General features: G+C 35.7%; 5 protein-coding genes and 2 pseudogenes across 5 annotated transcripts; 5 read left to right on the top strand and 2 right to left on the bottom strand.

The window, feature by feature from the left end:
- On the top strand, nt 2,096–2,467 carry LOC104762462 (annotated as a pseudogene).
- LOC104762461 (major pollen allergen Ole e 10-like) lies at nt 3,129–3,641 on the top strand. Its single transcript, XM_010485746.1, has one exon. It carries the CDS (start codon nt 3,185–3,187, stop codon nt 3,521–3,523), a length of 339 nt encoding a protein of 112 aa, XP_010484048.1. The 5' UTR covers nt 3,129–3,184; the 3' UTR covers nt 3,524–3,641.
- Nucleotides 5,099–7,764, top strand: LOC104762459 (Golgi to ER traffic protein 4 homolog). The gene is made up of 12 exons (XM_010485743.2): nt 5,099–5,260; nt 5,451–5,530; nt 5,726–5,804; nt 5,939–6,020; nt 6,099–6,258; nt 6,373–6,463; nt 6,550–6,633; nt 6,786–6,832; nt 6,924–7,052; nt 7,138–7,222; nt 7,362–7,442; nt 7,521–7,764. Exons 1-12 carry the CDS (start codon nt 5,213–5,215, stop codon nt 7,530–7,532), a joined length of 978 nt encoding a protein of 325 aa, XP_010484045.1. The 5' UTR covers nt 5,099–5,212; the 3' UTR covers nt 7,533–7,764.
- Nucleotides 7,816–11,748, bottom strand: LOC104762460 (probable UDP-N-acetylglucosamine--peptide N-acetylglucosaminyltransferase SPINDLY). The gene is made up of 11 exons (XM_010485744.2): nt 11,510–11,748; nt 10,937–11,153; nt 10,713–10,805; nt 10,532–10,633; nt 10,259–10,426; nt 10,094–10,182; nt 9,902–10,023; nt 9,579–9,760; nt 8,759–9,043; nt 8,381–8,528; nt 7,816–8,296 (listed from the first exon to the last, which is right to left on the bottom strand). Exons 1-11 carry the CDS (start codon nt 11,701–11,703, stop codon nt 7,917–7,919), a joined length of 1,980 nt encoding a protein of 659 aa, XP_010484046.1. The 5' UTR covers nt 11,704–11,748; the 3' UTR covers nt 7,816–7,916.
- LOC104762458 lies at nt 12,155–15,408 on the bottom strand (annotated as a pseudogene).
- LOC104762456 (probable pectate lyase 22) lies at nt 17,646–19,724 on the top strand. The gene is made up of 3 exons (XM_010485742.2): nt 17,646–17,875; nt 18,104–18,850; nt 19,213–19,724. The coding sequence occupies exons 1-3, from the start codon at nt 17,748–17,750 to the stop codon at nt 19,577–19,579; spliced, it is 1,242 nt and encodes a 413-aa protein (XP_010484044.1). The 5' UTR covers nt 17,646–17,747; the 3' UTR covers nt 19,580–19,724.
- On the top strand, nt 20,466–21,962 carry LOC104763645 (GDSL esterase/lipase At5g63170-like). The gene is made up of 5 exons (XM_019240313.1): nt 20,466–20,703; nt 20,810–20,940; nt 21,041–21,277; nt 21,378–21,624; nt 21,799–21,962. The coding sequence occupies exons 1-5, from the start codon at nt 20,466–20,468 to the stop codon at nt 21,960–21,962; spliced, it is 1,017 nt and encodes a 338-aa protein (XP_019095858.1).

Raw genomic sequence — 24,798 nt, 5'->3', positions numbered from 1 at the left:
AAAAAAAAAAAAAAAAAACAATCAAAGTTTGAATTTTTTTTTTTTTTTTCAATCGCGTTTTTGGCTTTATGGGGGTTAGGTCGTCCTTTTTTATAAAGCTACACAAGTGAGAATTAGAGTGAAATTATGTATCTATCGTGTAATAACCTGATACTTCTTAAGTTTTAAAACGCACATATATATTTTATTCAAAATTGCAATTAACACCCTGAAGTTGTCTCATGGCTCGCACATATTATAGAATTTTGATATTCGGTACTTGAATTTGCAGTGTTTACAAATAGTGCCCTATGTGATAAAGCATCTCTTTTATCAGAATGAGATCCTATTAAAAAAATGTCAGACTTCTTAAATGATCCACTAAATTATATTATATATTTTTCAGTTTTTATTTAGGAGTCAAAACAAAAAGAAATGAAAAATTTAATGATAGATTCATTAAACTCTATTATTTAAACTCTACTAGGTTAAACCCACGCTACGGTGCGGGATACTTTTTATAACTGTATTAGATATATTAAATTATTGAAAAATATAATTTTGCTTGAATTCTAATTTAAATTAAAAGAATTTCATTTAAAAAAAATTAATCATATATAATCTGAACTCTAAAGTCATGTTCCATTAAACATGCTTTCTTTAAAAAAAGTCTACATGATTAGTGTATAATCATATATCATACATTAATCACTTAATTTTAATTTCTTCGACCCAAATGTCTTTGCTTTACAACATTAGCCAGGAAGACGTGAGAAGATTGAGAAGAGAAAGCCTTTTTATTCCTAAATATACAAGAAAATCTACCGTTTCATGGACTACATGCACTATGTTTAATTTAAATTACATTTTATGTTTTCTTTATTTTATTCGGAATTTTCAATTCTAAGACCATATTATATAGCTATAAGTTCTTTTATTTTATCCTAAAATAATTTGATCTTTCAAAAAAAAAAGATTGTATTGGTTTTATTGAATGCTGAATATAACATTTTGGCACATAAACCAGCTGAATAGAACAAAACTCACTAATTTTCAGGTAGACTGCTGATAACTTTTATCAAAATTAAGTTTATCGCATAGCTTTATCAGCTAGTGGTTTAAGGCTTTTGACCACAAAGTGTCTCAATGCAGGGAAAACATAGAAGGTATTGCTCTGCTTATAACCCAAAATTAGGAGTCACGAGTGTGCTTACTTGTGTAAAGCTAATGTTAGCATCCACATAAATATTTGGGCCATCCCTAGTGAAAATTGAATCATCAGCAACCTGTGAACAGAAGAAGATTAGATACTTGTAATCAAAGGAAAAATCCACATATAGTAAGATCCTACATGGGCAAGAGGGATGATAACATATAAGACTACTATGAAGCTTAAGAAGCATAAACAATCTATTTATAGGGTGAAATAAGTCTTGATTATATAGTGACCACTGGAGACAACAACAGTGTAGATTATATTTGGAATGCTGCATAGATTGTCTTATCTCTTTGGCTGAATTGATCAAAGTCAAGGTGGGTTCGATTCAAACTTGTCTAAGCACATTCAGAAAATGTATACAAGCAAATCACATTTCTAAATTCTTTGTTTAGTATTTGCCACAAATACCAGGTGGAGACAAAATAAATTCCCTAGACCTAGCGTTTTTAATTCCTGAATTTACAACACTTTTGAATTTCTCAGGAATTTAGTATTTCATCTCTGATATCTAAACTCTGAGTGGTTGTAGATATCTCTTACCATCTTTCATTTGTAAATTTCCTATATTCACAATACTCTTAACATGAAGTTTCTTATATTTAATTTGTGTATAATTTGGTTATAATAAACAGTCATTTAATTAATAGATCAACTCTTTTTATTCTTTTTAATCAATAACATATATTACGTCAAATATCAATATGCAATGAAGTAGGATTATAACACACGTTGAGGTGTATTCTACTAATTGTGATATACACATACAAACGAATAAGTGGCACGACGTATTGATTACTTTCCTTTGAACTGAACAAGTAAATAATACCTAACCAAAACAACTTTTTCTTATCTTATATAATTCTTGTATAATAAAAAGTAAGGTTCTACAAATCAATAATGGTAACACAAACAAAAACATTAAGGTCTCTATCATTGACGCTTCTCTTGTTGTTCATCGTATCTACAGTCTCCGTGACCTCAGCACTAAGAAACTTCTCGCGGGCAGCTGAAAACAATGGAGTATAGTGCGTGGCGAATAATAAAGCAACAGATCAGCAGCTACAAGACACTATAGACTGGTGTTGCAGCGACGCAGGAGGATTCCGTGATTGTTATGAACCAAATACACTAAGAGACCACGCGTCATATGTAATGAACTCGTATGACCAGGAACTTGGTAGCACCAAAAAGCAATGCACATTCAGCGGTACTGGCACTGAAGTTCATACCGACCCAAGCCATGGTGCTTGCGTTTACGTATCTTATTAACATATGCATGCATGTTGAACTTGTTAAAGCCGAAGCTCCAAATAATTTATAAAATATTATATAAGCATCAAACTTCTCTAATATCTTTTAAGATTTTATTTATGAGTCAAAACAAAAATGAAATGAAATTTAATGATAGACTAATTACACTCTGTTATTCTATATCTTTTAACATTTTGGTGCAGGGAAAATCTTATCACTTTTACTCTCTTTTTTTGGACATCATGATTCATGCAGCTTCTACTTCAGAAAAGTAAAACATAATATAAATTCTATAAATTTGGAACATAATATTTGAATTCGTGTTTTCCATGTTTTGAACAAACCGAGATATGGTAATTTCTAATCGGAAATATATATTTTTGAAATGGAACCATTTATAAAGAATTGGTGTATTGAATCTCTCTTCCCAAGAATCAGTCTTGTTTGAAAAATTCTTTAGTATATATTTCCATCTTGAAAAGTCTTTAGTATATATTTCCATGTAGTTGCAAAAACGTACCATTAACGGAAACTTACTCCATATGTAATTTCCATATCATTGTGATTCCAAATCCCTAATTTGTCTTCCGTCATAAACTCATTGATTAATTCTCCATGCATCTCTATATAAGAACCCCGTAATCACACTGAAATGATATACGCACAGCATTACATTCTTACAAAATATAATACACATGCATTACAAAAATTCTTGATCTTTTTTTTTTGTTCCAAATGTCATCGCAGCTGTTGACGTTCTTTCTCCTTCTATCTGCTGTGGCGATTCCTGTCGTGACTAGCTACAGACAATGGTGTATGCCGTTACCAACTGCGACAGACAAACAGTTACAAGCTAATATAGATTATGTTTGTGGTGGCCAGAATGTTGACTGTACACCGATTCAGCCCGGTGGAAGTTGCTATGAACCTAATAATGTACGAGACCATGCGTCGTATGCCATGAACGCTTACTATCATAGTCATGGTCGTATCGAAAGTGCTTGCAAGTTCGCCAAAACGGGCTGTTTTGTTTTTGTCGACCCAAGTCACGGTTCATGTGTCTACTACACTTGAAGAAGTTTTTCTTTTTTAAAATATTATATGAAAAGTGCTTAACGTACTCATCGCTTTATCTTCGTATTGTTGTATCCCCAAACTAAAGATAAATAATATAATTAAGGTTTCATAAAAAAAGGATATACGATTCAAATTTTTGTAGTGATGATGCCTTTTTCTTTAATGTGGTGAAGACGGAAGACATGAAAATATGAGATGGTAGTGGAATAGTGTTAATTATTGTTGAAACATGTCAAGCATGACAAAGCAACTAGTATGAATATTAGATTAAGACCTGTGTAGAGCACAAGTTAAAATTCATTTTATTTATGTTGTAATTTTTATATAAAATAGAATTTATGTTATTGTTTTACAAAGTTTTTTTTGGATAAAACATTATGCAATAAAATTATATGCTAAATATGATGGCTTTAAAAAAGACACATACTTTATAAGTTTTATGTAATTCCCATGATTTTTAAAAAAATAAAAATAAAACTTTCAACATATTCATACATTTTAATATATTAATTCCATACAATTTATTCTACAAAAAATAAGAAAAAACACACAAAGAAAATATATGGCATATTTAGTCTTGAAATATAACCATAACTAGTTCTCATGATGTTTGTAGATGGTTCTTGGAAAGCGACAGATCGATATGCTCGTAGAGGATGGTTTTGTACGTCACCTAGGGGTGACGACCCTAATATGGGAGTAGCCAATTTTCGCCGTAGTCTTTCACCTCTTCATGCCGAGATTGAAGCCCTTATCTGGGCCATGCGTTGCATGATTGTGGCAGAAAACCAATATATTGTCTTTCTCACCGACTGCTCCGACTTGGTGAAGATGGTGTCTTCGCCTTCCGAGTGGCTAGCTTTTACGCCTTATCTGGAGAACATACAGGCGGACAAAGAAGAGTTTGTTTCTTTTTCATTACTCTACGTTCATCGCTCTCGGAATGGTAAAGCGGATAATCTAGCGCGACATGTTCGTTCAATTCCGCACTTAGTTACCTATGTAAATATTATTCCTTTGTATTGGTTTGTTTGAGTCAATCTTGTATCCGGTTGTCAAAAAAAAAAATGTTTACCAAAAAAGAAATTGAAAACCTTCTATAATCCTAATGATATATTGATATCATAATTTCTTTTTATAAATAGCAAGACAAATTCTTCATTTGAACCTCATAGTCTGCCGCTCACATAAATATTTAAATTTGGTAACAATATTATTGTTAACTATTATTAAATTTATTTTAAAATAACTAAATAGATTTTATTTTATTTTACTCACGCAATTATGATATACAAAATACTCATCAACAAAAATAAAAATAAAAAAATGGTACAGGGAAGATTTTCATAACTTTTACTTTTTACTTTTTTTTTTTTCCAAGGCATCAACTTTTAGTTTGAAGATATATGTAATGTAATAAGTTAACTAAATAAATTCCATAAAATTGGGAATTTTGTGTGTTTCCTTTTTATTTTATTTTTGTTTTGTTTAACTCAAATTTGAGTTTTTTTTTTTTTTTTAAATATTATAATTAGGGTAAAATTAAAAGTAAAATATCTAGAAAGACGCACGAAGCTGACAAATATCTGTTTAGCTTCCGTACTTGGGGATCTGTCTCTCTGCGAAAATTGATTTAACCAAAAGAAGAACATAGATTTTTTGAGGACGAAACCATCGATAAGATCCATGTCGACGAGAGAGAGGACCAAACGTGAGTTACCTCCCGTTCAAGAGGTACCCCTTCTTCTACTACTCGGAGATCTGCTCCCATTCGATTTTTCGATTCACTCTCTCCAATTCTTGTCCTTATTTGGTTCATTCCACTCTGTTTTCTGTTACCAATTGATTTAAGGAGATAACATAGATAGATCCTTCTTAAATTTGATGTTTTTTCTTTTGATAAAAAATTCGTATTATATAATAGCATATTGATAAATTGCGGAAAGTGGTAGAGGAAGGCAACTACTATGGAGCATTGCAGATGTATAAATCTATCAGTGCCAGGTTCGTTCTTTGCTCTAATTCCTTCTAATTACCCAATTTGCTTTTTAACTTGTTGATTCTGCATTGACCCTTTTTCTGGAATTCTGGTTGGATTCAGGTAGAGCTGTTTTCATGAATTGGCTGATTATGTCTTCATTCTTATTTGGTTTTGTGATTGGATTTGATAAAAAGATAAGCTTTTTTCTTGGTTTGCAGATATGTTACGGCTCAGAGATTCTCTGAAGCTCTTGATATCCTCTTTTCAGGGGCATGTATTGAACTTGAACACGGCCTGGTATATATATATATATATATATCTATTTTGTACTTGAAACTTTGAGGGGGACATGTTTGTTTATCACAAATAAAGACAACATCTTTGTTTCTGTCTCCTGCACTTGTTTCTTATTACAAAAGGTAAATTCTCAGGTGAATTGTGGAGCGGACCTCGCTATTTTGTTTGTGGACACACTAGTTAAAGCCAAGTCTCCTTGCAATGATGAAACTCTTGGTTAGTTCCATCCAATATATAATTGCTTTTTAACCTATTTCAGTTTTCGGGTATACTGAATATATATTTTTCCGTCAGATCGTATCAGGGGTATGTACAAATTGTTTCCTCGGGTTCCCGTACCACCTCATTTGGTAGACGTGAGCGACGATGAAGATGTCCAAAATCTTCAAGAATCTCTTGGGGAAGCCAGATCACGTGTTGACAACTTGACTTCCTTCTTGAGAGCTGCTATTAAGTAAGCCAGAGCCATGTGTATTATTTTTTGCTTATTCAACTGGCACTGTCCATCGTTGTTTGGTGTGAACATGTATCAGTTATATCATATTTTGCTGTTTCTTCTTTCTTTTAGATGGTCTGCAGAGTTTGGGGCCCCAAGTACTGGCTATCCTGAGTTGCATGCTATGCTGGGTGATTATCTCTACACTGAGTGTCCTGAACTTGTAATCCTCTTGTACCCATTTCTTATTATAAAGTCAATACATTTTCATCTTTATTGATGAATCAATTTTTAATATGTTTCCTGCAGGACATGGTCCGGATATCTCGACATTTTGTTAGAGCTGAGGACCCTGAGAAGTTTGCGTCTATGCTGGTCAATTTTATGGGAAGGGTCAGTCTCTTCCTTTCAAATTTTTCTCATCTCTTGGTTTCTATATTAGTAGTCTTAAGTTTTAGAGTACAGTAGTTTTTGCACTGGGATAGAAAATTCAAGAATTGTCTGGATTTCAATGTAACATCTCGTAATTGAATATTACTTTACAGTGTTATCCCGGAGAAGATGACCTCGCAATTGCACGAGCAGTTCTCATGTAAGTCCATGCTTTATAACTGGATACATAGATGGCAGAGTTTGCGGGGAACTAAAGAAAGTGTATTGATTTTTTTTTTCTTGCATGATAGGTATTTATCTATGGGTAACATGAAAGATGCAAACTTTATGATGGATGAGATTAAGAGACAAGCAGAGACAAAAAATCCCGAGCTTTCGGAATCAAACCTTATCCAATTTATCTCATATCTTCTGGAAACGTTAGTTACCTACTAGGATCTTCTTCTTCCTTTAGTCTTTTCTGCTCGTTGTTGTTTACCTAAAGAAATTCGTTACTCAATACAGGTTGCAGAGGGATGCATTGCCTCTTTTCAATATGTTAAGAGTAAAATATAAGTCAAGCATAGATAGAGATCAGCTGCTTAACGAGGTATACTAGTTACTGGTTCTAAGTTCTTCAACAAAATGCAACTCTTTTCTTTGGTCTCTGCATGTTATAATCCTTGTTGATTCCATATATATCTCCTTCACTTTTGATGAAAACCCGGAAATTGTGTTATGTTTTGAAGTTGCTGGACGAGATTGCAGAGAGGTTTTACGGGGTGCAGCGTAAGAATCCTTTGCAAGGGATGTTTGGAGACATCTTCAAGGTAAACTAAATCCTTAATATATCTCATATCTTGATGTTACTTTGCTTAAACCATTGAAACTCTGTTTGTTCTGTGTAGATGATGGGCTGAGGAAGATGATAAAAGAGACAAGAATACTCGTTTTCAAAATAGAAAAAAAAAAATCCTTTGTGATTTGTTTACTTGGCAATGTACAAATAATGGATAGCTCTGGAGAATTCTCCAGATCATAAGTTATTTCTCTTTTCCTCAAGTGGGTGAAAGAGTTTTGTTCTTGTAACATTATACAATTTTTGTTCGTCTTCACTACATTTCAGGATAAATGAAATTGAATTCAATTTAACATTACCACCATTTGTCAAACTAAATTCCAGACACTATGGAATGGGGAGACTAGTAGGCAAATGTTTCTTTAGATTCAAAGCCTCTTACAGTAACTATTCAAGACAGATAAATTGTGAACCCACAAAACGACAAAATAAGTATTACAGAACGTCAAGAATCTCGAACAACAGTTGAAGAAGAGAAGCAAGTACAGAGCCTTGACATGGTTGTGGCTTTAAGCAAGTTAGATTGTGCTGCATCAAGCAATGAATCAGCTTCAAGGGATTTCTCGAAACAGGACTTAGCTTCTTCCCACCTCCGTTCAGCCACAAACACAAGTCCAAGGTTGTTGTATGCAGGTGCATAACCCGGTTTGAGTTCCAACGCCTTTGAGAACATTGCTTTGGAGACTTCGTACTGCTTTTTTTGTCGATAGAGGTTCCCAAGGTTAGAGAATATCGTGTGAGCTTGATCCTCTGTTGACACAGCCAAGGCTCGCTTGTATACTTCCTCGGCTTCTGAATGTTCGTCTGATAAATGTAGTGAGATACCTAAAAGCCAACACATGAAGCTCACATAAGAGTTATGCAATGAACTTAAGAGCAATGCAAGCATCGATTTGAAGAGGGTGTTACCGAGATTTGACCACACATAGCTACATTCTCTAGATCGAACCACTGCTGCCTTGAGGTATTTTTGGGAGACCTTATATTGTTGAGAACAAAGACTATGAAGACCGAGCTGGTGCCACCGGACAGCATCTTCAGGATCTTCTGTTATAGCCTAATGTAAATAAGAAGAGAATAATGAGATTAAATAAATTTCTCAATGCGACAATATCTCTTCATTATCTATGTGTGTCTTTACTTGTGACCAAACCAGAAGAAGTGCCAATGACTTATTTAAGGAAATCAGTCTTTTATCTCTAAAATAGTCAACTCTCCCGTTTTCCTCCTATTCTACCCAACATCTGAAACTGACTTCATAAGTATCGCAACAGAGTAAGAGCATACCTGCTTTAAGCTGTACACAGCCCGCTCTTCCATCTCCGTTAAGTCATTTCGGTCAGTAACAAAAGCAGCTGCAATTTCATGCTGTGCTTTGTGAGCCATGGCAAGCCCTGCCCAAGCAATTGGAGGGTCAATTGGAACAGATTCTCCTTCTCTTATCACTGAAGCCATCTCGTTGCCAGCCCATGAAAGCTGGTCGCTTGCATCCTGAGACCTTTCCGCATCTTTGATTCGTTGGACAGCAACAGCAAATCTAGTAGCCATACAGTTGGGATCAAGCTTGGCTGCCTGAAAAATAAAAACAAGTAAATTCAATCAACCATAACCAAGACTGCTGTGTAAGCCAAAGAGTTTACAACCAGAATCTTATTATCACACAATCAGGAATACATTTTGAACACCCGCCATCAAGGTCGAATGGCTCACTTGGACAAGGTATGATTAAGCTACATAAGTCTCTTCCTCCGTCTAGTTGAATCTATGCCTATTGCAATCGAGGCCGAAGAATATGGACACAGAACCACAAGCAAATGTTCGGTAAAAACAAGAATATTCAAACCAAGGTTATCTTATATTTCATCAGATAAGATGCTAATATGCCCAACCCATTCAGAGGAACAGCGTCCACCCTAATCCTCCCAAGTAAATGTATAAAGATTGGGTACGTATGCAGGACTTTCGGGTACTTATATTGCATTACTTTCACTAAGTTCCAAATATGTCTTGAGAAAAAGTGAAACGGAAATCAAGTAAAAGAAACCTGTCTGTCTAAGATAAGGAAAACAATGAACAACCTCAAAACAAAGAAGTGAGCCAAAAGCACCTTCTCCAAACATTTGCTAGAACTTCTGTGATCACCCATCATATAATATGAATTAGCAAGATTCACCCACGTATGGGCAGACTTTGGATCTGATCTTAGAGCAGCTAAGAGACATTCCTTTGCGACATTCATACATGCCTTCTGATCTTCAGAAGCACCAGTACCACCATTAGCCCCGGCACCTGACATCAATTGAAAAAACATTTACAAGTTACAAGTGGAAAGACAGTATTACATAAGAATATTTCCCTCTACTTTTGCATGTGTACTTTGCTTAGGCAGGTTGAGAAGAAAAATTAAAGGTTCTTTGATAAGAAACAAACCAGCGACAGCTGAACTGTGTTTGCAGAGAAGCTCAGCAGCATAATTAATCAAAGCGGCAGGATGGTTATGGTCTTTCAGTACCAAATCTTGAAAACATTTTGCTGCAAGCACCATATCGCCACTGGAAGACTTGTTCATTAGAGAGAAGTATCACGATAAGTTAGAAAATTGAGGGGAAGCAAACTCCTCACCTTTGAAGATAAGCAACTCCAAGGTTTGCAAGGCAATCATAATTGTCAGGGACAAGCGCCAACAAAGATGACAAAACCGATATGGCACTCTACAAATCAACAAAGCAGAACTATATCACACAAGGAATCACATTAATAATCAGAAAACATGGTGAAGAATATTACCATCAAACAACCAGCTTTGAGAAGCATTAAGCCAAGGGTATTCCACACGGCAGCCTGTCGAACATCTAACTTTATAGAATCCTTTAATTTTGATAGAATTTCCTCAAGTTCGTCTCCCTCAAGCTCTTTAAAAGAGTCTGTATCCCCAAAACCATCCAAAAGAATACACTACAGTGTTTACAAAAGTGAAATATTAACCTTTGTATACGGAGCTCGCAAACGCAAATACAAGACTTCAATACACTGATTCAGACACATAGATCAGATCATCACCTGTCCATGGTGAATTTGAACTAACAAGAGTAGTTCTGGTCGAGCAATTTCTGGCTCACAACCCAGTAAGATCTCTTCAGCTTTCTCATATTCTGGTATCGCCTAAAACCCTCTAGCAGTTAAACTCAATAAAATGATAATTATGCTAAGATATATCAGTGTAGCCGCAGCTCAAGCCTACCTTTTGAGATTGGCCCAAACGTTGGAACATTAGACCAAGAATAAAATGGGCATGAGCATTTTTGGGCATCTTCCTTGCAACATGAATCAGACCCTATAAAGAGAGCAGGGTTAGCAGAATCTAAACAAAGCATCATCATCATGAAACATTAGACCAACAACCAACTGGGGATGAGTTATAAAATCATGAGCACCATCATCATACCATGAGTCGATAAAACTCACCATTTTGAGGTTACTGATTTTTTCTTCCCGGGATGCAGGGACCCCTTGATTAGCCTGATCACCATCTGCATCAACTCCACAGTCAGAGGAACCCTCAATCTTACTTCTCGAGCGGCACTTCCCCACCTTGCTGCTCTTTTTGGCATCTACTTCTCCTGGTTCCACCTCCTTGCATGTTAATGTACCTCCCTCTTGAAAATTTTCCTCGTTATTCAACCTACAAACACACAGTGTCAAGTCAACCTACAACCTCCTTATAATCTCTCTGAGCTTCGTCTACCCAACAAAGCATTAAGAATCAAACCCTACTTATCCAAAAACATAAAATCCCCCATTTCTGGAGCCAGACTCCTACTGAACGATATCCAAAGTCTCCATTTTTAGCATTACGGCATAAGAAGACATCATTTTTTCTAAACTCAAAAACAAAAAATGTCTCTCAGAAATAAGTTTTCTTCCGAACAGAGAGGAAACAAAAGAATCATCTCAGCAAAAAAAATAGTTAGTCAAAAGCAACAGAAAGAAAGGTTCAGCTGAAACAAACACAACTCTGTAGAAGCAGAAGACAGATACCTAGCGATGGGAGGAGTAGGGATTTGAATGGATGAGTCAATATCATCAGCCTCAGGAGGATTGAAATTGAGGTCAGCTAAGACTACAAGCTTTGGAGGTCGAGCAAGAGGAGGCCTTTTGATAGCGGAAGAAGATGCAGAAGAGTCAACGGTCATGGGTTCGTGTTTGACGGCAATCGTCTCCGACCGGTCCATCGATGTTCTTTCTGACTTAGTGCGCCGGAAAGTTAAGTTGAGCCAAAATATAAATAAAAATCAAAAGAAAAACATTTGACAAGGGATGTGTTTGGCAACGATGATTGGTCTGTCCTCTGCTTGCACTACCCTAATCTCACGACACCCACTCAAAAAGTTCTCTTTTTTTTTTTTTTTACAACTCTCAATATAGCAATTAATTTTTTTTATAACTTTGTTTGTTAGTAATTTATAGATTCACAAGGTTTCTCTATTCATTGTATTTTTTGGTATAACAGATTAACAATATTTTATCACTTGTTAACTTCTTTTCGTCGTCCAAAGCCAAACAAGAACAAAGACCAAGAAGAAGAGACTTCAAGGTCTTTAACAATGTAACGAAAATACATCAGAAATTAGAACACACTAAAAAGAAAAAAGATATTAGTACAAAAGACAAAAACACAATAACAAGAAAGAAACACATGAAAATATAAACATCTCATGTTTATCTACCAAACCCAATCCATACAATTTATATATATGATGATATTAATTACCATAATATATAAAGAAAGTGAGGAAAGTATATAGTAAGAGCTTACACAAACATAAGAAACTGACAAGGGAATCATTCATCATCACTCTCACTCAGTTGCAGAAATCCCAAACTCAGGAAGGATCCAGCCATTGTCCATGGCACGGCTAGCATACAACTCAAACTTCTCTTTCGCATTCGGTATATCAAGCGACAAGTCATCCAGGCTGTCTTTAACACGACCAAACCCTTTCGTCATTTGGTTAGTTGTAATCAACCCTTCACCAAAACATTCCTCAAGCAGATTCAGCAACCGATCATTCTTCTTCTCCATTGCCATCACCAAAGCTTTCTTCACTACTTCGTGGTTAAAAAACGGCATCCCTAGATCGCGGATACATTGACAAGCTTCTGACGTTACTCCTCCTGTTTCGTATTCTTCTAAAAGTTTCAAGATTTTGTCCTTTGCATCTTCCACTATCCATCCGGTTCCACCACCCCAGCTTCTCAGGAGTCTCTCTCCTGCGTGTCGGGCTGAGATAAGAGACCTGGCTGAGCGGACTGTTTCGCTTCCGGTTGATTTTGGAGGTAGCTTGGTTGAGATCTCTTCAAGGTTAAGTGGAACTAAGACGTCGTCAATCACAGCTCTAGCTAAAAACAGGGCAAGTTCGTTTGATGCGTCCATGATGTCTAAAGCTGTGTCTTCTGCGGATTGCAGGAGCATAATGAAACCGTTTATGAAATCTTCGGTTGAAAATAACTCCATGTGAAGAGCAGAAAGAAGAACCGAAGCCATTTCCTTTTCTCTGTTTTTCCTATCTAGAGCAAGAGTTATGAGCCTCTTCAGAAACACTGGGTTATATTCAGGTGTCCCTAAATCTTGAAGACTGCGGATTAGCTCAGGAATGTCATCAGATAAGAAATATTCCTGAATTATGTTCACTGTATCCTTCTTGTACTCTTTTAGCTTTCCGTCTTCACTTGATTTCCTTTCATCTTGATCAGAGGTTACCTTAAATGAATCATCAAGCCAGCCTCCAGAAATAGCCTTTGGAACGATAGAATTAAACAGCTTTTTGGCAGATGGGATATCTAGAGCAAGGTCATCAAGACTCTCTGCTACTCGGTAGAATCCCTTCACCATTTGACTCGAACTGATCAGACCTTCTTCAGCAGCTTCGTTCAACAGCTTTAGTATAAGTGACTCAGCGGTTTAAGATTCCATAGCAAGAACCAAACCCCTCTTCGCGACCTCGTGATGGAAAAATGAGACGCCTAATTCCCTGATGCATCTACAAGCTTCGTAAGTGTCTCCGTTTTCCACGTATTCCTGTAAGATTTCAGATATCTTTTTCTTCGTTTCTTCTACTGTAGTGTGAGTACTACCTCCCCACTTCTTCTCCAGTAGTTCTGCATGGTGAGGAGCTGAGAGATAGCTCTTCTCTGCAGTCACAATTACCTGAAACCCTTTGGAAGATTCTGGAAGAATTTTCTTACATCTAGTCAGAAAAACCGGAGGGAGAATTTCGTCAACGATAGCCCGTGCAATAAACAATGCAAGGACATTAACAGCATCAAGAATGTCCACTGCTAGGTCATCCACAGATCTGAGAAGTCTAATAAACCCATCCCTAATTTGATCAGGTAAAATGACATCAACATACAATGCAGAGAGTAGCACTGAAGCCATTTCCTTCTCCTTATCGTGCCTGTCCATGGCCATAGAAACAAGTCGCTTGGTAAAGTAAGGATGATATTCACTTGAACCAAGTTCCCTGAGGTCAGATGCCGCCACTTTCACATCCCCGGTGCTAAAGTATTCCTCAATGATGGAAACTACAGCCTTTTTGTAATCATCCAACGGGTCTGAGACAGGTGAATCAACAAGTCCATCATATGCGTCCTGTTAAATTGTGTATATGAATCACAAACGCATAAGTCAAACTACTAGAAGAGGTTAAGATCAGCTAATGCTAAATATAAAATTCCTAACAAACAAGAAAAGTATCCAACACAAAATAAAGGCGTAAAGTAAGTACCTCTCCACTATCGTAATTTGGATCATTCTTATCAATACAGCAGTCACCGTCATCAGTGTCAAGAAGCTTTCCCCAAGTTCCTTTTCCACCAGCACCATCTGCAGATATCAAGACCACATAAGTAAACCATAACACCTACACACCTGAACTCTTTTACTGAAAACTTAAGTCTAGAAACTGCTTTCATTCATGAAAGGGAACTGATAAATAGTCATCTCCCTCACTACAAAGCATATATTTGCCAAGAACAAGGTTCAAAAAAGTTCAAGTTTTTTTACCCTTCTTGACACGAATATGCTTCCCGGAGTGTGTCCTTCGCACATGCCTCAATGGAATCCCAGCTACTGGCCCTTTACCACCAGTGGGTGACTTAATGTTCAAATCAGCAAACAGAGTATGGGATTTCGGCGATGATGACAAACTTTCAGCATTCTGAGTTGCTATTTCAAGCTTTTTCCATTGTCCATCAGTCAAAATTCCCTCACTCGATGCCATCTGTAACAATAAAACGATCATTAACTCATACACCAAAGATCTCAAACAAACAAAAAAAAAACTCATAATCACTGAAAACCAAAGAGAAAAATTGACTATTTCCCCCAAACCCCTTATAACGATCAGCAAGAACATGAGGTATCGCTACGAAATTTCATCCCTTTATCAGTAAACAACACTGATAAAACCAAGAACAACAAACCCATAAACTGTCAAATCACAAGAACACACACAAGTGATATTTCCAAGATTCTACACGAGAGACCTTAAAGAACTGTTCAAAAAGAATAAATCGATTGAAGTAAACAAAACACCACAAAGACGTATGTCTACAAGTTTCAACTATAAAAACAACAAAATCTAATCTTTCATGCCTGTGATCGCAAGAATACAATTCCAAATCGTGAAACAAAGTCGTCTTCTTTACTGCTTGGCTCGGATCTCGAGCCAAGACAGGAAAGACAAGTAATCGGATCTCCAGCACCGGTAACCAAAAAAGAAAACGACCGGAAAAGTATCAACGTCAAGTAAACAAATCGAGAGTAGAAGATAACGAACGATCAATCGAATCGCAAAGATTCAAAAAAGTCACCGATTCCTTAGACAACGACGAGAGAGGATTTGGATTAGGATCACCCAAAAAAAAATCACACAAAACAATAAAATAAAGCTTAGTGTTCTCTTTGTTTATATATGATGAGACACGTCATCAACGATGTACGTGGAGGGCTTAGATATTTCCTTTTTTCTAATTTTTGTTTATCCACAACAATGGGCCGTGTTGGATATATTCAGCCCATTTAATTAGATATTTTGGGCTGAATATAAAAAGTTGTAAGCTTGCATGGAATGATTTACATCACGTCATTATGGCATCATGTACATATAGTCTTTAAAAGAGAGATATGGATAATTTTATTATAGATTTTTTTTTTAAGAACTTAATCCGTTTTGAAGATTATGATTCGATTGATAAACTTTAATTTTGTTTCGTTATTTTAGTGAATGTAATGTATGGAAATTATATGTTAGAACACTGATGAATGAGTAGAAGAAGTTGGCAAGTAGTTTTCAAGCAAAACCGGTCACATGCCTTCTGTCTGGATTAAGTCTCTGTTTTTCTGATCCGACGGTTCCTTTTACATCTACCACCTTAAATTAAAATCGAACGTCTCTAGTGGTTTATAGAAATGTCAATTCTCTGATCTCGCTTATTTTTTTTCTTGTTTTCTGAAACAAGACAAGTCAATTTTCGCAAGGAAAAAAATGAAATCTGAATTGATGGCATATGGAAGAGAAGACTTTTGAGGGTGAGCATTTGTTCGAAACAGTCATTTGGATTACTTTGATAATCCAAATGATAAAGCTTCGTTTTGACGATGAGAATACCTAAGCTAATGTAAAACTCAATTTAATATATGGTTGAATTAGATATGATCGATCATACTCAATGATTACTGAACTTGCTGCTTAGTCTAATGCGATCTTTTTGTACTTTATTAATCATGTGAAACATAGTAAAAAAAAAAGATATGTTATAGACTTATAGTTATAAGTATATATTTTAGCATTTCAGCTTTGAGAACATTCTGATACAACCAAAAAAAAACAAGAACATTAATGTCGGTTCTCGATCTTTGTCACGTTCGAGAAACATAATCATTTACTACTAATCGAATGAATGTCCAAAACTTTCTAAAATTTTAGAAGATACAAAAATTTGCTATTGATTGATTTCTGCAATTGATGTACGAAATACACAGATTTTGCTTAAATGTATGATAAAAATCACTTGACTAAAACTCATGATCGACTATAGGAGATAAAATGTCGGTGACTCATATAATTGTATAAGTTATTAAAAAGTGTGGAAGATATATATAGTGATGCTGATGCAAGTACTTCCCATGTGCATTGATTGTCATCAATACAAAATTTTTAAACCAGCCAAAAAAAATCAAAACAAGTCTGATTGTTGGACATGAATATACAATTTCTTATTAAATGGTTATAAATATTTTTATGAAATTATTATATGAGCGTAATTTATTGAAAGATTGGACTCGAAGTCGAAGCACATGGTTCGGTGGTCCCAAAATCAAACCTCTATGGGCCAGTGTCAGCTCAGTTCTTCTATTCCATTGTTTTTGGTGGGTCTTCTTTTTTCTTTTATATACTTTTCCTGCAAACAACAAAATATTTTTGAGACACAAAAATAAATCACTGAAAGAAAAAAAAAAACTAACACTCTAAAGATAAATTTATCAAATATTTCATCTTATTGTAACAATAAGATACTTGTATTCTGTGGTAGCCACGCCCGGTCAAGAGGATAAGCTGCCATCAACCCTATATCTTTGTTTTTCTAAAGTTTATCTTAAGTAATACAAGTAATTCACACATTTTTTAAAGCTAGTGTTATTATGGGTTATATGATGATCAGCTAATCTTTTAACTTTAAGAAAAAGAATACAGTATGAGCTAACTGTTAGGCTATTAATTATAGTTCAACGGTAAAGTTATAATAAATGTACAAAACTAAACCGTATTACTAAAAGTACACTAACACACTGTTGACTTTTGCTTCACCCTACATAAGTGTTCACCAACATTTATCTTTAAGTTCGTTGAGATTTAATAACGATCGAGTTCTGTTTCTTTCTCCAAGCTACGTGACAATTGCGCTAACTGCTAACCTGCATGTTAATTGTTACATAGTGATGCGTAATGAGCCCTATTTCTTCTTCTCTAAATGACTTAGGTTGATTCCATTCTCACACGCTAAATCAAATAAGAAGAGGAAAAAGCTAAAAGCAAGGGTGGGTCCAATTAAACATCAAGTTGCATGCGCAATAAATCACCCGAAGTGTTTCATATGCTATATAGCCTCTAGCTTTGCTTTGTCTTTCTTCCTTCACTCATATGTTTCGTCCCAACTCTTCTTCCTGTACCTTAAAAAAAAACTTATCAACAACAAATAGCCAATAAACGCAATGCTACATTCTTCTTCATATATATCCTTCACACTTCTTGTCTTTTTCTTATGCTGCATTTTGTTCTCCATGCTCGCTTCGTCTTTGCCCGTTTCCGACCCTGAGCTCGTTGTCGAGGAAGTACACAGGTACTGTTACAAAAAAATGTAACACGTACGTTGGTATTTACTCCAATGTTTCGCTTGAAATATTGTTTCCATGCTCTTTTTGTTGAAGGCTAATTACGATCTTCATCACAAACTGACTTGTTGTTACTCTATTGAATAGCTGTGACCACTAATTATGAGTGCGCCTAATTACGTACGTCCAGAACAATTAATGCTAATAAATTATCTGTTGGTTAATTAATTCTTAAGGAAAGTAAATGAGTCGATGTCAAGAAGGAAGCTAGGGTTCTTCTCTTGCGGGACAGGTAATCCAATCGATGATTGTTGGCGATGCGACAAGGATTGGGAGAAAAACCGAAAACGGTTGGCCGATTGCGGAATCGGTTTTGGCAAAAACGCAGTTGGTGGTCGTGATGGTGAAATCTACGTGGTGACTGATCCAGGAAACGACGATCCAGTAAACCCTAAACCCGGAACACTAAGATACGCAGTCATTCGAGATGAACCGCTATGGATCATTTTTAACCGAGACATGACGATCCAACTAAAAGAAGAACTCATAATGAATTCTTTCAAAACCTTAGACGGACGAGGAGCCTCCGTACACATCTCTGGTGGGCCGTGTATAACCATACAATATGTGACCAACATCATCATCCATGGTTTACACATACATGATTGCAAGCAAGGAGGGAATACGTACGTACGTGACTCACCAGAGCATTACGGGTGGAGAACGATATCAGACGGTGATGGTGTGTCCATCTTCGGAGGGAGCCACGTGTGGGTTGATCATTGCTCGCTCTCGAATTGCAACGATGGGTTGATTGATGCGATTCGTGGATCAACGGCTATAACGATCTCTAACAATTATTTGACGCATCACAACAAGGTTATGCTATTGGGACATAGCGATACGTATGAACAAGACAAGAATATGCAAGTCACTATCGCTTTTAACCATTTCGGAGAAGGCCTCGTCCAAAGAATGCCAAGGTATTTTATCGAAAATAGAATTTTTATATTTAGTATACTTATATATGTGGATATATGTGTAACCAACTATAAAAAGTCAAGTATATATTGTCGGTTGGACATACTCTTAAAAGAAATAGCAAAGCCAAAAAATACAACAAAACTAAACTTTAATACGTTTTTCCTTTATCTAGATCTAAGATAGATCAACCGAAATAAGTATGCTGTCTAAATCAATTGAAAAACAGTTGGGGTTAGTTGAGCTAATAATTTTAACCTTATATGTAGATCAGTATCAGATAGATAAGTTACTCTATAGTCTATAAGTAGAACATGAAAATTAATTTTAACAAACTAATTAATGTGAAGTTTTGTGAATATAGGTGTAGACATGGATATTTCCATGTGGTGAACAATGACTATACACATTGGGAAATGTATGCAATTGGAGGAAGTGCTAATCCTACCATCAACTCTCAAGGCAACCGTTTTCTTGCTCCTGATGACTCTGATAGCAAAGAGGTAACAAAACACGAAGATGCGCCCGAAAGCGAATGGCAAAGCTGGAATTGGAGATCCGAAGGAGATCTAATGCTTAACGGTGCATTTTTCACGTATTCTGGCGCTGGACCAACTAAATCGTCAAGCTATTCAAAAGCTTCAAGCCTAGCCGCGAGACCATCCTCTCATGTTGGTGAAATAACTGTAGCTTCGGGTGCACTCAGCTGCAAAAGGGGTTCCCGCTGCTGATCATAGCCCACCAACGTGTATGTGTGCCCCGTGAGCGTGTGTATATATACATACATATAATTATTGAAATCCGATCCAGCACTTGAAAGCTAAGTATGTAATAATCTTGATGGCAAAGTGACAAAAGTGCTTATTACATTTTATCGTTGTGTCGGCAGAAGACTTATTTCACTCGGTAAAACTTAGAACTATATATAGCTCAACACACTTATAAACTGTGTATACTATTTTTTTTTTTAACTAATACTCTCGTTTCAAAAGGTATGTCGTTCTAGAGTTAGTGTTTGAAAAAATTACATTTATAATTATGTGACTTTTCAAACTAAATTCCAATTATATCCCTTATTTAAAACTAAGAACATATGCATTTAAGTTATTAATATGATTTAATTAGTGGTATAGTATTAAAAAGGGATATGTTTGGAACTTTCTGAACGTAAGAAGAATCTGAAGATGTTTGAAATGAGTTAAAAAGACACTTTCATAAAATAGATGATGTATTTAAAACGACTTGTTAATTAACTCACATAAATATGCATGTTACATATTTCTCAATATGATAATACATATGGAATTACGTCCATTAAGGAAAAACTATGATGTTTAGCATTAAGTCGTGTGAACCGAATCAAACAGCCCACATCTAATATCCAACATGATAACATAATTATATAGAAAAACACAAGAAGGGTAAAACAAATCACCGGATAAATTCGATTCGGTTCACCTCTTAAAAATTAGTTTATTTAGTAACAGAAATACTAACCATAACAATTAACAACTATGGTTCGTTAATAAGTTATCGGGTGTACAAATAAGCACAAGCCTTTCTAAAACATATATTGAATTGAGAGGCAAGCAGAATATATCAACGCATACAATAAAAATGAATTATATAGCTATTCACACCATAATAGTATTAGTCTATGTTATATCAGTTTCTATCGTCCATGCCGGAAATATTACCGCGGTTATAGCGTTCGGAGATTCGATACTCGATACGGGCAACAACAATAATCTCTTCACTCTAACTAAGGTTAATTTCTATCCGTATGGAAGAGATTTTGTAACTCGGATACCCACAGGAAGATTTGGCAATGGAAGGATTCCTACAGATTTAATTGGTAATTTCTTTTGCAATAAGGAAAAATAATATTTTCACCATTTTTTTTTATTAAGAAGTGAATTCATCATTCAAATTTTGTTTTTTGGGGTGAAATATGAATGCAGCCGAAGGTTTGGGAATAAAGAATATTGTACCAGCTTATCGTAGCCCATTCCTTCAACCCAATGATATCTTAACCGGTGTTAGTTTTGCTTCTGGTGGTTCCGGTTTAGATCCAATGACCGCCAGAATTCAGGTAATTAAACTAATTAAGATATGATGTGATTAGCTTTTTTCATCTAATAATCTATGTTGACTAATAATTTCATATTTATTATAAAAATAAAATAAAATAGGGAGTGATTTGGGTGCCAGAGCAGTTAAATGACTTCAAAGCTTACATAGCAAAGCTAAATGGCATCACAGGAGATGAAGAGAAAACAAGATCAATCATATCGAATGCGGTATTTGTTATTTCCGCTGGAAATAACGATATTGCCATCACATATTTTACAAATCCAGCAAGAAACATTCGATACACTATCTTCTCATACACTGACTTGATGATTTCATGGACTCAATCATTCATAAAGGTCTAATACTTTTGCGAGAGTTAATTCCGAATTTACATAATTTGACATAAAATTTTATAATTTTTTGATCATATGAAAAAAAATATATGTATTGATATAGGAATTATATAATTTGGGAGCAAGAAAATTTGCAATTATGGGAACATTACCATTGGGTTGCTTGCCAGGAGCAAGTAATGCTCTTGGAGGGTTATGTCTAGAACCCGCAAACGCAGTGGCTAGACTTTTTAACCAGAAGCTAGCTAACGAAGTCAACAGCCTCAATACGTTGCTCCCAGGTTCTCGTTCGATCTACGTCGACATGTATAATCCTCTTCTTGAACTCGTGAAAAACCCTCTAAAATCAGGTAGACTTTTTAAATCACCAAAATCTTAAACAATTTTTTTTTTTAATATTAAAGCTGTATATGAATGGTTAAGCTATATGAAGCGAGAGAGAGAGACCAAAAACATAGTACAAAAGTGTAACCTGTTTTTTGGTAGGTTTTATAGAGTGTAAAAAAACTTTTGGTTTCTTTTAGGATTTACCTCGCCAACTAGGCCTTGCTGTTGTGCTCCGGCGGCTCCTGTGCCATGCTTGGATGCATCTCGTCATGTGTTTTGGGACATTGGACATCCTTCGGAGAGGGCTTATCAGACTATTATTCCTCCGATTATCCAACAAATCCAACAAAGCTTCGCTTGATTTGGGTCTCTTCGTCTATTCGACAATTATCTAAATTGTTGTCAACATTTAAACAACAGTTATTCTATTTATGTGTATTGTGTATATAAAATATTTCTTCTTTTTTTTTTTAAGTGTTAAATATTGCTTATCCTGTTTTCTCTATGTATAGAACTATAGATATACAATCGTTGTTTTCATACTCCAAGTCCCATGCCTTTTAAATATTTTCTTCAAATTTTGGGCCCTATTGAAAGGGTTAGACCCAATTCCTACGGAGCTTACTTGTAAATTACACACAGCTTCGACAAAGTAAAGTGTTATCTAATCATAAATGAAGCCCACAAATTTGTTTTTTTTTCCTTCTTTGTTAGATAATTGTGATCAGCCAAATTTGTTAGATAATTGACTTTAAAAGGCTAGAATTTGTGATCATCCAATTATCTTTTATTTTATTCTACTTTAGTTTATTTATTTTGTGGTATTTTCAATTATAAAAATATAAACATATCCGATTAGCATAAAAGTTTAGAAGAAAGAAAAGAAAAAAAAGTTTCCAAATAGTAAGGAGTCAGCGCCTCGTCGACGATTTTGGCTCCGAAGACCAAGGGAGGGGTGGTCAGGTCAACGGTCACCCTGGTTTGTGAATTGGTCAACCATCCTATTTATGTGTTAAGCATCTTTTTATTTTCCTTTTTTGTTTGAACGTTTTTTTTTTCAAAAATTAATAGGAAATACACATATACAGACTGTCACTACAAATATTTAGTAGATTTCTACCATTTTTATTAGGGTTAAGTGCATTCATGATACTTTGCAAATATAAAATATATATCCAAAAGTCCAAACTCTAAGGATAAGATCGGAGTACTATAAGTCTATAACATACACATCAATGTCCAGTGCTTCAAAGAGTGATCAAGTGGAATATAAACAGTTTAGAATTAGAAAGTGTTCAGTAATATTTTAATCCCCAAGTGCTAAAATCTGTTAGGAAGAATCTTGTCTATGGATCCTCAATCCAATACCTGGTGTAGGGATCGGCTCTTTGAGCATTTCGATCTTGTGGATATTTCCTTGATAGAGGCTATTCCTTTTAGTAGTCTTCCGATGGCAGACTTTTTCGGGTGGCATTTTACAAAATCCAAGAAATACACGGTTAAATCAGGGTATGAAATGGTACAGCAGGATATCTCTAATACTTTTCAGGCCATTGGGTGTGGTCCAGAGATTACCTCTCTTCTTGCTAGGGTTTGGCAGGTTCGCTGTCCCCCCAAAATAAAGCATTTCATGTGGCTTTCATGTGGCAAGTATTAACGGGTTGTGTCTCGGTCTCTGCTAATCTGAGTAAGCGGGGTATAAAGTGTGACGTTGGCTGCACGAGGTGTGGGGCGGATGTGGAAACCATAAATCATGCTATTTTTGTGTGTCCGCCAGTCCGGCAAGCATGGGCTTTGGCCCATGTACCTGTGGGTCCCTTGCTTTTCCCGACAGAATCCATTTATGCTAATGTTGATCACTTTCTTGGGCCTTCGAATCCGGGTTCCCAGGTTGAGGTTTTCCCTTGGCTGATGTGGTATATTTGGAAAGCTAGGAATGCTCAGGTGTTTGAGAATCAAACGGAACGACCAGACGATATTGTGAGAGTGGCGCAGGGGGAAGCTTCCTCCTGGTTGCAAGCACAAGTGGAAGATGTGGTTGAGGAGGATTCCTTCTCCCCCGTGGTCCCTTCTCTTCGATTGTGCGGGCGAACCCCTCCTCTTTCTCTGGTTTATTCTGGGTATAGGTGCTTTGTGGATGGCTCTTGGAAAGAGTCTAATGATTTTGCAGGTGCAGGATGGGTCGGTACTTCCTTCCACATGACGTCACCCCTTCTTGGCGCTACTAATTACCGGCGAAGTCTCTCTCTGTTACATGCCGAGGTGGAAGCTTTCATTTGGGCAATGCGGTGTATGATTGGCTACGATTTTCGAGATGTGGTTTTATTACTGACAATGCGGATTTGGTGAAGATGGTGTCTTCCCCTAACGACTGGCCGGCTTTCGCAACATATTTGGATGGTATCAAGACTGATCGAGAGGAGTTCTCTTTTTTGTCTTTATTTCATATTTCACGTAATGCAAATGTAAAAGCGGATTCTTTGGCACGCCAAGCGCGCCTATCTCCGCATCATGTTTTGTTTGTAAACAATTTTCCCCCAAATTGGCTCACTTGAGCTGATTTCTTTTGTTGTAAAAAAAAAAAAATCTTGTTACATGAAATCATCAAATCCATTAGTTTATTAACACTTTTCACTTTTGTCTTCCGTGGAAACTTATCCACAAGTTTTGGATTTTGATGTTTCGTTTTCTTAAAGAGCCATTTGTGAATACTTAAAGGTTATAACAACAACATGAGTAATTTATCCAACATATACATACTTGTAGACTTAATAAAAGGATAACAACCCCCCAACAGCTTATAATAAAATATGTAAATATTATAAAACTAGAAAAGTGTACATAAACTACAACAACTCTCAAGGCTTAAAACAAATTTTGCAATGTGTAAGTTAGAATAGTCATCATGGCCTTGTCAGCTTGTCTAAACTAGTTATGGTCAACACATGTTCAGAACATATGTAAGAGCATGTGCATTTAGGACAATTTTTGGTCCTTCAAATATATTAATCTTATTTTGAGAGTTTCTTAAGTTTAGTACGAGCATTGGTGTCCCTGAGAGTTGGTCTCCTGGAAAAAATAATAGTATTTTTAATTTAAAAAATTAATTATTTAAATTAATAAATAAAAACATATTAAAGTTTTAATTTAAATAAAACATATAACATTGACATTAAAAACATAAAAAAAATAAAAAG

This window comes from Camelina sativa, chromosome 18, assembly GCF_000633955.1.
Source record: "Camelina sativa cultivar DH55 chromosome 18, Cs, whole genome shotgun sequence".
Classification (NCBI taxonomy): Eukaryota; Viridiplantae; Streptophyta; class Magnoliopsida; order Brassicales; family Brassicaceae; genus Camelina; species Camelina sativa.
Note: the sequence above shows the minus strand (reverse complement) of the source record. Positions and strands in the feature narration are given on the sequence as shown.